Source organism: Cricetulus griseus, chromosome 4 (assembly GCF_003668045.3).
Source record: "Cricetulus griseus strain 17A/GY chromosome 4, alternate assembly CriGri-PICRH-1.0, whole genome shotgun sequence".
Taxonomy (NCBI): domain Eukaryota; kingdom Metazoa; phylum Chordata; class Mammalia; order Rodentia; family Cricetidae; genus Cricetulus; species Cricetulus griseus.
The window spans coordinates 3,485,993-3,499,940 of record NC_048597.1 but is presented as its reverse complement, the minus strand read 5'-3'; the positions used below and the strand labels follow the sequence as shown (position 1 = coordinate 3,499,940).

At 47.8% G+C, this 13,948-nt stretch overlaps 1 protein-coding gene and 1 pseudogene across 1 annotated transcript; both read left to right on the top strand.

The window, feature by feature from the left end:
• Positions 1–4,844: 4,844 nt before the first annotated feature.
• Positions 4,845–11,694, top strand: LOC113835643 (protein ripply3-like). Its single transcript, XM_027415649.2, has 4 exons — positions 4,845–4,951; positions 5,619–5,691; positions 9,799–9,866; positions 11,484–11,694. Exons 1-4 carry the CDS (start codon positions 4,845–4,847, stop codon positions 11,692–11,694), a joined length of 459 nt encoding a protein of 152 aa, XP_027271450.1.
• Positions 10,244–10,344, top strand: LOC113835658 (annotated as a pseudogene).
• Positions 11,695–13,948: the final 2,254 nt, after the last annotated feature.

Below are 13,948 nucleotides of genomic sequence, written 5' to 3'. Positions count from 1 at the left end.
TAAAGAAATAATGTCACATAAACCATTCTAACCTAAAATGTATCTCTTATTCTCATGGAAGAAATACACTATTTTTGTTTCAATTTAAGAAAATTATGAGGGCTGAGAAGGTGCCTGCCAGGAAGCCTGGCAACCTCAGTTCACTCTCAGGAATCCACACCCAGATGACTGATCCCCAAAGCTGCCACCTGCCTCCACAAGCATTGTGACATGGACGCAAACCCACCTTGTAAATAAAGAAATGTAGTTAAAAATTATTTTAAATCTTGAACTCAGGGTGTCGCTCAGCGGTAGAGCACTTGCTAGCCTGTATGAGGCCTTGAGTTTGATTCTCAACAGTGAAAGAAAGAATAATTAATAAAGTAATAATAATAATAAAAACATGACGAGTAATAATGGCACCACTTCCAAAACAGCTTCCAGAGCTGTGCAAGACTCTGAAGAGCAGGTAACAGGAAGTGAGGCTGAACCAGACAGAAGGAAAGGAAGTTATCGCTTCCCTGCTTGTCTTCCACACTGTTTATGTAAAAATACTCCACCCTCTTGGATGTTTTGACTTTGGCATCCTCCTCAGAGACCTGCCGGAAGCCCTCTGATGGACAACTTTACTCTTTGTCTCTAAGATCTCACCAGAGGTCAGTATCTGAGCAAGAGTTTGCAGTTAAAGACAAGAGAGCACGAAATAGGATCTCCATGTGTTTCCTACTTCGTCACCTGAGATAGGGTGTGGTTTCCATAGATTACAAGGCAAGGGTCCCATGAACTTTCTGTCTCTTCTGCCCAATGGCTTCCTCATGTATAAAGACCTGCCCTGGGAAGTTGTTATTCTCGGATACTCTGTAACCCAAAAAGCCTTTACACTCTCAATGACTTTAAGTGTAGATTGTTTTTGCTGTGGCAACCTACCACTGAGATATGCCCCAGCCACTGTCTGCATTTTAATCCCTGTGTCTATAGAGTGAACTAAAAAACAACCAAGAAAGACAGAAAAGAGTTGCTAGATCACCGGATGCTCTGACAAAGAACCCAGGTTCCCAGCCCTCACAGGGGGATCGCGATCCCTACATCTCCATTTCCAGGAACTCGACACCCTCTTCTGCCTCAGTGGGACCAGTCATGCATATAAAATAAAATAACCCCTCATCAAGGAACCTCTTTGCAACAGATGGAATCCACAATCACTCAAAATACAGAGCTGCGCCCAGCTAAGTGGCATATCTGCAACCCAAGCCCTGCACCTAAGGCTCGGGGTGTTTTCAAAAGGAGTGGAAGCAGCAGGAGTTTGCTGTGAGATTGTTTCCTCTAGAAATGTCAGAAGTCACACCCGTGAAGTCTCACCCACATGACTGTCTAAAGATGACCTGAACAAGGATGACACCAGTAGATATGCTAAGTTGGATGGGGGCAGTGTAACTTCAAAATTAAAAGACCCAGAGGCTGATATTGGGGTTCAAGCTTCAAGCTGGAGATCAGAAAAGCAAAGCAGCGGGCCGCTAGCTCTCACCTCTACCTCAGACTGAAAGGCGATCCTGGCTCTGCCAAACCTCAGACTGCAATCCCAGACTGCGATGCTCTCCTCAAACTGTCTGGAAAATCCTGAGACTGACTACTGAAGCCCCTGCTTTATATATATATATATATATATATTATATAAATATATATATTTCTCTAGTGCTGGGATTAAAGGCTTGAGCTCTGTTTCTCTTTTAGACTGATTCAATTCTCGTGTAGCCCTGGGTGGCCTTGAACTCAGAGAGCTCCATCTGCCTTTGTCTCCTGAGTCCTGGGATTAAAGGTATGTGCCATTGCTGCCTGATCTCTATAGCTTGAGGCTAACTTCGCTTTCTGAATCCTCAGGCAAGCTTTAATAAATCATAAATAATATATACAGAGAATGGAACTCATGAGGCCTCCACCCTAGACAAAGAACAGAACAGGGAACTAAGGGATACTGAGAGGGAAATAAATAGTTTTCCCTAGGGAAGAACACACCAATTGGTTATCTAATACCAAGTGGTCAGCCCTGAAAACATGCAAATAAATAATAACATTTATAAATATTGAACAGGTTACATTTATGTGTGTGTTTCACAATTAAAAATAAAAAAGTTGGCCCGGAGGTTGTGTCGATGCACGCCTTTAAACCCAGCACTCAGGAAGTAGAGGCAGCAGATCACTGTGTGTTCAAGGTCAGCCTGATCTACAGAATGAGGGTTGTTACACAAAGAAACCGTCTGGGAAAAGAAAAAAAAAAAACAAAGAACTTGTGGACATCTGTTTTATACCTTGAACTACAAGCAAACATTCTGTTACTCAAGCTGTCCACGCTTTGACCATGGATCTTACATTTCTCTTAGCATAAGTGAGAAATGAAGACAAAAGAGAGAAGACTACATGTCACTCTGTGTGAGCTGTGCTGGAGCCTTTTGCCTTGATATTTATTTTGGGTGTTGTTCAATCCTAGCTTATTTAATCTCTCTGAAGGCCAGTGTCTTCTACTTTTTCAACTATCGTGTTTGTGTGTCTGGAGGGCTCGTATGTCCCCAGGAGTGCAGGTGCCCACAGAGACAGAAGAGGGCATCAGACCCCCTGGAGTTTCAGCATGTCAACCCTTTTGAGAACCACTCTATGTGAGTACTTGAATTGAGCTCTGGTCCTCCTCAAGGTCAGTCACAGGCTCTTAAACCACTGAGCCAATCTCTGAGTTTCCCAATCTGTACATTGAGGATAAAGCCTCATTTGCAGGCTTGGGGTGAGGGTGACAGCATTAGTAAATGCTTCAGAAAGGAGCACAACGGTTACATTGATAGATACAGGAATTAGCAGTGGTCACCAAGGCGGAGGTGGGGGTCGGACCTGAAGTTATTCAGCAGGGGCAGCCTCCCTGCAGGATGCTGGAAGGTTCTGGAGGCCAGATGAGTGTCCTTTGTGTCACCTAAGTGTGGGTTGGAAAGTGATTAAAACGGTAAATTTGTTTTCTATTTTGCCACAGTAAAAAGTAATGTATTAGTTGTTGAAGATTTAGAAAACAGTTTTTAAAAGCCCTTCAAAGTCCTTAGTAACCCCGGGCCAACAAAATAACTCAGTGAATAAGGATGCTTGCCTGCCATGGAACCTGAGGACTTGAGTCTGAGCCCAGAATCCACAGGGGGGACAGAGAAAATGGACTCCCCCAAGCTGTCCTCTACCCCTCTACTTGTACACCCTGCCCATATAAATAAATAAATAAATAAATAAATAAATAAATGTAAAAACAAATTAGGCCTTAGGAGACCCTCGGAAACCACTTCCAGTCTTTTTAAACCTTGTGTCTAGGGGAGAGAGAGGTGGCTCAGTGGTTAAGAGCACGTGTTGCTCTTGCAGAGGACCTGAGTTTGATTCCCAGCTCCCTCATGGCAGCTCACAACTGCCTGTAACTCCAGTTCCATGGGACCCACCCAAAGGCACCACCAAGCATGAGAGTGGTCCAAAGACATATGGGCAGGCAGCACACACACAAAATAAAAGGAATAAATATAAATAAGATTTTAAAAACCTTGTCTCTATTTTCCCATAGTGTCCAGAACTCAGTAGAGGGCATGGATTGTGTACACAGGATGAGGACAGAAAATAAAAGACCTATTCGAATTGTTTATTAATTTATTTTGTTTTTTCGAGACAAGGTTTCTCTGTGTAGCCCTGGCTGTCCTGGAATTCACTCTGTAGACCAGGCTGGCCTCGAACTCAGAGATCCTCTTTCGTCTGCCTCCTATAAGTGACTGAGATCAAGATGTATTTTCTTTTTTTTTAAGATTCTATTTATTTATTATGTATACAACATTCTGCTTCCATATATATCTGCACATCAGAAGAAGGCACCAGATCTCATTACAGATGATTGTGAGCCACCATGTGGTTGCTGGGAATTGAACTCAGGACCTCAGAAAGAGCAGTCGGTGCTTTTAACCTCTGAGCCATCTCTCCAGCCACTCAAGATGTATTTTCATTCTCTCTTCAAAAGATGCCTTTAGTGCTAAATTGAAGTCTAACTTCTGGGCTAACAGATACATGCTATCAAACTTAGAAAGCGCATCCAGATGTTTTGTTATTTTAAAAAAACAAACAAACTGACACCTTACTGCTCTGCTCACCCTCAGCGACCTCCCCTGGACTCAGGGTTTTTAATTCAGTGTATAAGGTTTGTCATTTCTCCCTCTTTCCAGTTTGCCCTTCGTTGGGGTTAAACATTCCCTAAATCTTGCAGGAAAACCATATGGAAACATTTCATTCCCTGGACATTTTCGGTTTTTAAAAACAACCACTTAAGTAATGTAGAGCAAGTCGCAGTCCTCCCTGGGAGCCGGTGACTGGGAAAGGGGGTGCTCAGGGGCCTCCCCGGCTTCCTCGTACCCAGACCCAGACGTGGCAGCCTCGGACCCTCGGGGTCGCGAGGACTCTGCCCCACACCCACGACGTCCCGCAGTGCGGAAGGGAGACTGGGGACCTGGGGGTGTCAAGGCTAGATGGGACCCTCCTGGACGGAATCAGAACCCCGGGGACAACCCCAGGGCAGCAGCCGCCGCCGCCATCCCGCAGGGCTCCGCCCCTGACCCTCTGGGTTTCCTTTTGTCCCTCTGCACTCGGGACGCACCCCTGCTCGTCGTCGGGGCAGGCTGTCTTCCTCGGGCCCTTCTGGTCTCCACTCCACCCTCCGCTTCCTCTGTCCCTCCCGCGGTCCCCGCCCCGCCCCGCCCCGCCCCTGCCTTTAAACCTGGCGCGCAGCGAGCCGCTAGGTGAGCGCGCTGGGCGAGCCGACCGGAGCCGTCGGGGCGCGGACTAGCGTCCGCCGCCCGCCCGCCCGCACCATGAGATCCCAGGCGGCCGCCGGGGCCCGGGAGGCGCGGGGACGCCTCTGCCACTGTCCCGGGGATGATCCCGCGAGGCCGCCGCCGCCGCCGCCAGGGCCCGAAAGGTGAGGGTGTCCCTGCGCCCCGGTGCGGCCGCCCCCCAGACCCTGAGTGCCGGGACCCCGGCAGCACCCGGCAGGGACAGGGGCGCACGCTTGCCCGTTTGGAGGGGACACTGGGAGCTGGGGGTGAGATGGGGGCTCCGCGGAACCTGGAAAGGAGCCCGCGCTCCGTCACGAAGTGACCGTCCCCTTTCCGCGCACCGGGACTCGGGGTTTGCCCATCCCCGGGACCCAGCTCTGCTTAGAGCTGCGGAGCAGGAGGAAACCACATTAGCTGGGGAGGCGCATTGGCGGTGGGGACACAGATTGCCCCTTGGCGCGGTGGAGCATCGAGAGCCTTCCGCGGCAGAGGTGTGCGGATGACACCAACCAGCTGTAAGGCGAAGTCTCGAGGAATCCCTGACAGCTTAGCCGGCAGAAAAAGACCTGGCTGACTGGTGCCCCGAGCTGATGGTGTCGGACTTGGGACTCGGAAGCAGAGGGCAGAGACTTCTGCAGGAAGGGGGCAGGGGTGGTGAGGTACTGGCTGGCCCGTGCGTCTGCGGACAGAGCTCAAGGGAACGTGGGGTGCGCAGGGCCTCTTGGTCGAGCAGACACTATACTCTCGTAGTAACATTTTGGGGGGGGCGGCAGAAAGTCCGGGGTTCAGTCTCCTGGTGCTTGTTTCCAGTTCCTCTCCAGCTCTGTGGAGACCGTGGATGCCGCCTCCTGGAGACGCCGAGCTGACCAGAGCTGGATGCCCGGTAAGCTAAATCGTGGGTAACGCAACGACAGTCGAGCCGGAAAGTGGCACCGCGTCTATAGGAATCAAAAAACAAAGGCAGGAGAGGTCTCCTCCATCCACTTCGCTTGGTCTTCTAACCCAGAGTGCCTGGAGGGCCAACAGGTAGAGCCTGAGTGAGCAGAGGTGCAATCGGCCCACTGGGCTCCTCCTGATTGCTTCTCCATCCTTGAGAAGAAACACTGAGGACATAGCTGTTGCGTGGTAATTACACGGTGTGTGTGTGTGTGTGTGTGTGTGTGTGTGTGTGTGTGGTGTGGGTTATGGGGTGTTAGCGGGTGGAGAAGGGAGGGGCAAAACCCAGCCCCAGCCCCATTAGAGAAAAGCTGACTTCCCCATGAGCGGGTGGCTGGTGCCACGGTGCAAAGAAAGGCAGACATGAGATCCACCTCGAGAGCCCAGGTGGGGCTTTTAAAAGCCCCCTCCCAGCGTCTGGCCCTTTAGAAGCACTTTTGGCCCTGTCTGCGAGAGCTCTGGAGGAACTGTTGTCTGTGCAAATACACTCAAGCAGAGAGCTTTGTAGGCAAAGATTGATTGCCACAACCATCCCTTTATCTTTGCATTGCCACTCAATTGCTTTTAACTTATTAAGGTAATGACTAGCTTACATTTGTTATAGTTTCAAATATAAATTAACTTTTAGTCAGTTACCCTGATTGGGGGGGTGGACTATGAATTTTATTTACTTTACACCTGTGGGATACAGCTTAATGTACAGACGTGTGTAAGAAAAGTGAAGTCTGGGAAAGTAGCCCTCCTTCCTCTAATAAGTGATATTTTAGCTCTGATTATTACTGCTCCCAATTTCTAAGTGATGGGAGAGATTTCTTTCTATTGTATTGCATTCAGACCCAAGTTCTTAAAAGTCAAACTTTAAAAGGGACGCTCACAAGTTATCAAATTTTCCTCTAAGTGAAACATGACAACAGTGGGGTCGCTCAGTTGTGCGTGAGTCCAGAAGTACTAGATGGCAGGCAGCTTTTACTCTGTTCTGATGAGAAAGCCCCTGTGGCGACTGTGTTAAGGCCCAGCCCTTTCTAGTTGTCTGCACTTCATACAAAGCAGCTATATCCAGGATTTGGGTGGGTGGGGGCGCCTGGTGCTCTGTAGGGGGTTGTGGAACTGGCTGCCTTCCCACACCCCTGTCAGGGCAGGACTTGGGAGCCACCCCTGGGTCTTGTGTTGTCACTAGGTTCCAGCTTTACCAGGGAGCCAAATTCCCTGGTAAGAGAAACCTTACTCTCTGTAGAGGTCACAGCCTGGTTCTCTGCAGGCCTCAGTGAACCCGGCTCCCCTGAGCAAGCTGGATGAATGAGCTGGCGCTTGGGCTGCATCCTGAGCTTCTGTCTAATAACACCCCCTTTTAGCAAAGCAGGACAGTTCCACAGCCCAAGTCTCCAAGCTATTTTATAGAGAATTATGAGAGGTACTGAGGCTTGGTGACCTGTCCCCGGACTTCTAGCAAGCAGATTGAAATTACAATAAGATATAAAGTCTATACAGGAGTCACCTGTACCCACATGGTGCCCCTAGAGAGCTGTGTCCTCCCCTGGACTGGGAAAAAAGTGATAGATCATCTTAGAAAAAAAAATTTTTTTACCTTGATGATGGAACCTGGTGACTGGGGTATCAGATGACAAACATCCTATCACTGTGCTGCTTGACAGCCCCTAGCCTTGATGCTTCTTGGCATTGGGGCATTTCCTTCCTGGCTACTTGTCCACACTGCCAGGACCTAGGTGAGTCCTACTATCCAGCCTTGCAGTTAGAGGTCCGAGGCTGAAACTCTCTGCCCTGATGTTCTTTGGAGCTTAAAAGATGCACACACCTTAAACACGGCGCTTAGCTGGTTTGCTTTTCTAGTCCCATTTAATTACCAGAGTGTGGGTACTTCAATGTTTCCCTCCGTGAAAGCCGATCTTTCATTAAGATCTTTTGGAGAGCCAGGGGTGGTGGCTCATGCTTTGTCATTCCAGCACTTGGGAAGTTGTTTCCCATAGTTCTGAAGAGTCAGCATCAATGTGAAGGTTTATGTTCCAAAGAACCTCACTTAGCTCCACTTAGCTCTTCACAGTGTCAGCATGGAGAGACAGCTGATACACTGTGATGTCTGCAGAGACATCCTGTTGACCAGTTTGCTCACAGATGACTATATATGCACACAGGCACACAAACACACACACACCATAGGCACACACACACACACACACACCCCACAGGCACACAAACACACACACACCATAGGCACACACACACACACACACACCCCACAGGCACACAAACACACACACACCATAGGCACACACACACACACACACACCCCACAGGCACACAAACACACACACCACTTGCATATCCTCAGGTCTCCTACAGGATGTAAGGGCACAGAGAGCAACCATATTAAATCTTCTCAGTCCTCGTTGGCAGGCTTCGTCCTGTCCCTAATCTGGTTTTCACTAAACTATATGGAATCTAAAAGAACTTGGGTTTTCTTATCTCTGCCTCAGCCCTTTTTAGCTCCTTGACCCATTCTGTAAAGCTTTCAGAGACCTGAGATAAAACTTGACTTCTGTTTCTTAGCCGGTTGCACAACCTGACTCTGCTTCAAGTCAAATCCAGTCCGGTTCAGCGGCCAGAGTCTAGGCAGAATGGGATGAGTCAGGACCATGCCCTCCCCTCCTGCCCACTCTGACCAGCAGTTAGCAGGGACAAGATCAGCTCCCTGTTGCCCTGGTCCTCATGATCTTTGTCACACTCTTGCTCCTCTCTTAGCTCCTTGCTTGCAAATGGCCCCAGGTTTGTTGGATGCTGCAGAAGTACTTGTAATCACCTTTTCTTTTGTTGTCCCCTCAGCTGTCACTGCTGCCTTTACCATCTCTGGCCTAGACTTGTGCCTGCCAGCCCTTACTTCAGTCTCCATGTGCAGGCCCAGCGGCCACCGTCATCGTTAAGAAACAGACTATGGAGACTTGAGCATTGAACCATCATCTTAAAAGTTGATCTTGGGGTCAAACCCAACTCTATTTATTCGTGCTCAGAAATTTGCCTCTATTTGCCGTCTTTAGGATCAAGTTTAGCAATTAGTGCTGGCGGAGCTCTGGAGGCCCTCGGTCACCACTGCATCTCATTCATTTCACCCCGGCTCCCTTATCTGTGTCCCGTTTACCCTCCCTCCTTCAGAGAGAGGAGGAAGGTGCTTCACTCTACCAGAAAAGTCCCAGGACTCTACAGTCGCATGCCTGGGGAAAGACGCTCATGTATGCAAGTAACGGGGTATAAAGCATGATAAGACTTGTTATTCTAAGAAAGAAGGTGGGCCACCACAAGTGGTTTGTAGGTAGCGAAATCTGTGTGTGTGTGTGTGTGTGTGTGTGTGTATTTACCTACATATACCCACATAAACAAGTGTGTGTGTGTGTGTGTGTGTTGTGGCTTATTTATCTATGTAAAATCCAGGACCTGGGTTTTTGGGGAGATGGCTCATTGGGCAAAGTGATTGCTGTGCAATCATGAGTACCTGAGTTCTAATCCCCAGGACCCATGTACAAAGCCTGGTACACTAGGGACTGAGACGGGAATCTTGGAGCTTGCTGGTAGGCCACGCCTGTGAGCAAGCATACTTGCACACACACATGCACACAAATACACCATACCGCACACATGGATTTAAGGTCTGACCCCTCACGGTACCTGGACCACTGTGGATAGACCTTTTAGGAAGCAGAGCCTGTGATAGACACACACAAGTTGCTAGGTTCCAGCACAGCTAGCAGTTGCTACAGACTGCTTAAGTTGTATCTTTAAAATTTCAAGATGGTGGTCAGGTGGTGGCACACGCCTTTAATCCCAGCACTCGAGGCAGAGGCGGAGGATCTCTCTTGAGTTTGAAGCCAGCCTGGTCTACAGAGCAAGTTCCAGGGCAAGCTCCAAAGCTACAGAGAGAAACCCTGTCTCGAAAAACAAAACAAAACAAAAAAACACCAAAAAAAAATAAATAAACAAAAAACTTCAAGCTGGTACAGTCTGTGGCTCCTTGACTACATCTGTGTTTCCATGTTTGTCTTTTCAGTGTGAGCCTGGGGGGAACCAACAAACTTTAGAATCAAAGGGAGCCTTTGGATTCCAGCACCCTGTCAGGTAATACACTACTTCATGGTAAAAAGCCTGTGGTCTCTAGATGTTAGTACACATTAGCATTTTCAACAAACTGTGGAGAATTAAACATATTATCTAGTATTATTTTGTTTCCTTACCAAGGAATTTCAAGGACATTTTGTTATATTTCTAGAATCTGTTCATAATTTCATGCATTTAATGTTTCATTACAAGCTGGACTGGCCAGGCAGTGGTGGTGCACGCCTTTAATGCCAGCACTTGGGAGGCAGAGGCAGGAGGATGTGAATTTGAGGCCAGCCTGGTCTATAGAGTGAGTTCCAGGACAACCAGAGCTGCTACACAGAGAAACCCTGTCTGGAAAAACCAAAGAAAGGAAAGGAAAAGGAAAACAAAGCTGGGTGTTGCTGGCAGCACGTATACTAAAATTGGAACAATACAGAGATTAGCCTGGTCCCTGTGCAAGGATGACATGCAAATTCTTGAAGTGTTCTATATTTTAAAAAAAGGAAAGAAGAAAAAAGCTGGGACTGGCCGTATGGCAAATCCTACTTGCTCTTCAAACTCACTGGCAAGTACACAGCCACCAGACTTTAAAGGTGGACCGGCCTAAACCTTGCTTATATTTCTGTTTTAGATGCGTTGATGCATTTTGCATGTTGCTCTGTCTACTACAGGGCTCTGGCCATACTGACACGTAGGCTGGGCAGGACTGGGTTGCAGGGATGGACCCCAGCATTGCAGCATTTTGGCAGCGCTTCGGCTCCTGCCCAGAAACAGCAGGAGCGTCTCCTTAGTTGTGTTAATCAAAATGTCTCCAGATGTTGCCCAGGGTGCCTGGAGCTGGAGGAGCACTGACCCACTGGGATCTCAGGAAACTGCACACAGTCTATAGCGGGTGTATTCTCTCTCCCTGTCCTCTAACTAAAATCAGCAGCAGTAGATGGACACAATTGACAAACTCCTTCCTCAGAAGACCATGGGAGTGGGGGGAGGAAATGAATTAATAAGTGAAAATATTAAGAGATTAATGGGGCTATTTAAAATTTATTTTTTAAAACTTTTCGTAATAACTAGAATCTCTTGTTTTAGAAAACTTGAAATTTGGGGGTTCCAATTTGTATATATTTAGCCTTTTTCCTTCCTCCTTCCTCTCCCTCCTCCTCTGTCTTCTCTCTTATGCCCCCTCCCTCCCTCCCTCCCTCCCCACCTCCCACCCTCTTCCCTCCCTCTCTCTTCCTCTCTATGTCTTTCCCCAAGTCCATCTTTTCCTTCTGGAGAGAGGGACCCACCTCTACTCCTTCTCTTCATGTCTGGAACAGTCAGTTACTCCTCCAGGCTAGAAGGACGTGTGAGAACGGACATTTCCCCTCCAGGAGGGCTCAGGTTATCCCTCTGAAGAAAGCGGGCCTTTTAAGATTAGAGCCCAGTTAATGCTGACATCTTTGCTGTGGGTCTCAGTTGACCAGTGTGGGGTTTATTAACTAGTTCCTAGCAGGAGTCCAGTCCTGTGTTCTGGTAACTTAGAAAAGCACCATGTACAGGGAAGGGCAAGATGGAGACAGAAATGGGGACATTACGTGCTTCTGCCAGGAGCTTTTTTAGGTTGTACTAATGGCTCATTTGTTTCTTTAATGTTAGACTTTACTTACCCCTTTCAAAGCGTCAAGAATACCTGCAGAGTTCTGGGGAAAAAGTGCTGGCCAGCTTCCCAGTGCAAGCCACCATTCATTTCTACAACGATGAATCTGAGTCAGACTCGGAGGAGGAAGAACAGGAAGCCCGGCCCAGCCGTCTTGAGAGCCAGGAGCAGGAGGACAGTGCAGTGGCCCAGAAAGACAGGACAGAATAGAGCTGGCAAGCGTCTAGGGAGGAGGGGATGGCCTGGAGTGACTCTGCAGGGGGCAGTGAGTCTCCCACACTGGTCCCCCTGTCCTGGGGACAGCCTTGCAGGACTCAGCTCTTGTCCAGTCTCCTCTGATGGGACTTCAGAGGCTGCAACTCTGCCCAGCACCTACAAAAGCCAGGAACTTCGCTTTTGATATCCTGGTTGTGTGTGTGTGTGTGTGTGTGTGTGTGTGTGTGTGTGTCTGTCTGTCTGTCTGTCTGTCTGTCTGTCTGTCCATCCCTCTGCAACTCCTCAGCACCTACAAAAGCCAGGGACTTTGGTTTTACTTTTGATTTCCTGGTTTTGTGTGTGTACGTGTATGTCTGTGTGTATATATATATATATTTTTTTTTTGGTTTTTCGAGACAGGGTTTTTCTGTATTGCTTTGGAGGCTGTCCTGGAACTCGCTCTGTAGACCAGGCTGGTCTTGAACTCAGAGATCCACCTACCTCTGTTTCCTGAGTGCAGGGATTAAAGGTGTGCACCACCAAAGCCCAGCCGTGTGTGTGTGTGTGTGTGTGTGTGTGTGTGTGTGTGTCTGTCTGTCTGTCTGTCTGTCTGTCTGTCTATATGAATGTTTCTGTGTATATGTGCCTGTGTCTATTTGTCTGTCCGTCCATCTGTCTGTGATCCATGCCTTTGGGAAAAGATGCCTGACGGAGGCGCCTGTCAACAAAGGCTGTTCTCAGGAAGAAGGCCTTCAGAGCTCACCCAGCTCTCACCCTGAAAGTCACTGTTCATCAGCACACCACCCTCCCTTGCCCAGAGACCCATTATCTAGCCATTCTTGCTTTCATAAAAATAATTTAGATATTAACTCCCATTTTAATGGTTCATTTGATTGCTCAGTAGCTGTCTGGAAAAAAATATTTTACTTATGAAAAAAATAAAACACTGAATAATTTCCACTGGAATTAAGAACCAAGAAGACATGATCTTTTTAGGGGATAAAAGATATGTTTCCTAGAACTGGGTAAGAGCTGTGCGCACAAGGGCATAAGCTGTAAGGGTTAGTTTTTCTGACTTGGTGGCCAGTATGATCTTGTTGTTTGCATGAAATGACAGTATTTTTAATTAAAGTATCTTGTGTAGAATTACTTTGAATTTTTTCATTTGATAACTCAAGGACTGTGCTCCTCAAGGCTCTCCTGAATTATCTTACCCAACACCGTCTTCCTGTATATACCACTTTGTATGAATTTTTACTTGGAATAAATATTTTGAAAGATTGTTTGATAATCATTGTTTTGCGTAAAATGTTCTTAAAGCAAATTAGTTCCTGTTCTACAGGTTTTAAAGATTTTTTTATATTTAGCTCACATTATTTTCACAAATGCAAGAAGAGGTCAGAGCAATGTCTCAGTAGGTGGGCACTTGCCACCAAGCCAGACCACCTCAGTTTGAGCCTCTAGAACTCAAGTGGTAGAGAGAACTAGGTAGGGGGCTGAAGAGATGGCTCAGCAGTTAAGAGCACTGACTGTTCTTCGAGAGGACCTGAGTTCAATTCCCAGCACCCACATGGCAGCTCACAACTGTCTGTAACTCCAATATCAAACAAGCATGTAGGCAAAACAACAATGCACTAAAAATAAATTACTTTTTAAAAAAGAGAACTAATTCCTGTTAGTTGTCCTCTGACCTCGAGGTATTTACAGTGACATGAGCACTCCCTACCACATACACTCAGGATGAGTGAGTGAGTGAGTGAGTGAGTGAGTGAGTGAATGATAAGAGAAAGCATAGTAAGTCCTGCGGGCCCAGGCCTGCCATCCCAGACACTTAGGAGGTTGAGGCAGGAGGGGCGCAAGCTCCAAAGCCTGCCCTGGCTGCAGCATGGGGCTAAGTGAGCTGGGTACTCAGAGAAACTTTCTCAAAAGAACAAAAATTCAAGAAGAGTTAGGATGTAGCTCGGTGATACAGTGCTGGCTAAGCATGCAGGAGGCCCTGGGCTCAGTTAATAGTGACACACACAGACACACACACACACACACACACACACACACACACACACACACACACACACACACACACACACACACACACACACACACACACACAGACACACACACACACACACACACACACACACACACACACAGGCACACACACACACACAGACACACACACACACAGACACACACACACAGGCACACACAACACACAGGCACACACACACACAGGCACACACACACAGGCACACACACACACAGGCACACA

Coding starts and splice junctions, on each gene's coding strand:
- LOC113835643 (XM_027415649.2), top strand. CDS start 4,845: ATGAGATCCCAGGCGGCCGCCGGGGCCCGGGAGGCGCGGGGACGCCTC. Junction 4,952..5,618: donor CCGCCGCCAGGGCCCGAAAG/GTGAGGGTGTCC, acceptor GCTTGTTTCCAG/TTCCTCTCCAGCTCTGTGGA. Junction 9,867..11,483: donor GGATTCCAGCACCCTGTCAG/GTAATACACTAC, acceptor CTTTAATGTTAG/ACTTTACTTACCCCTTTCAA.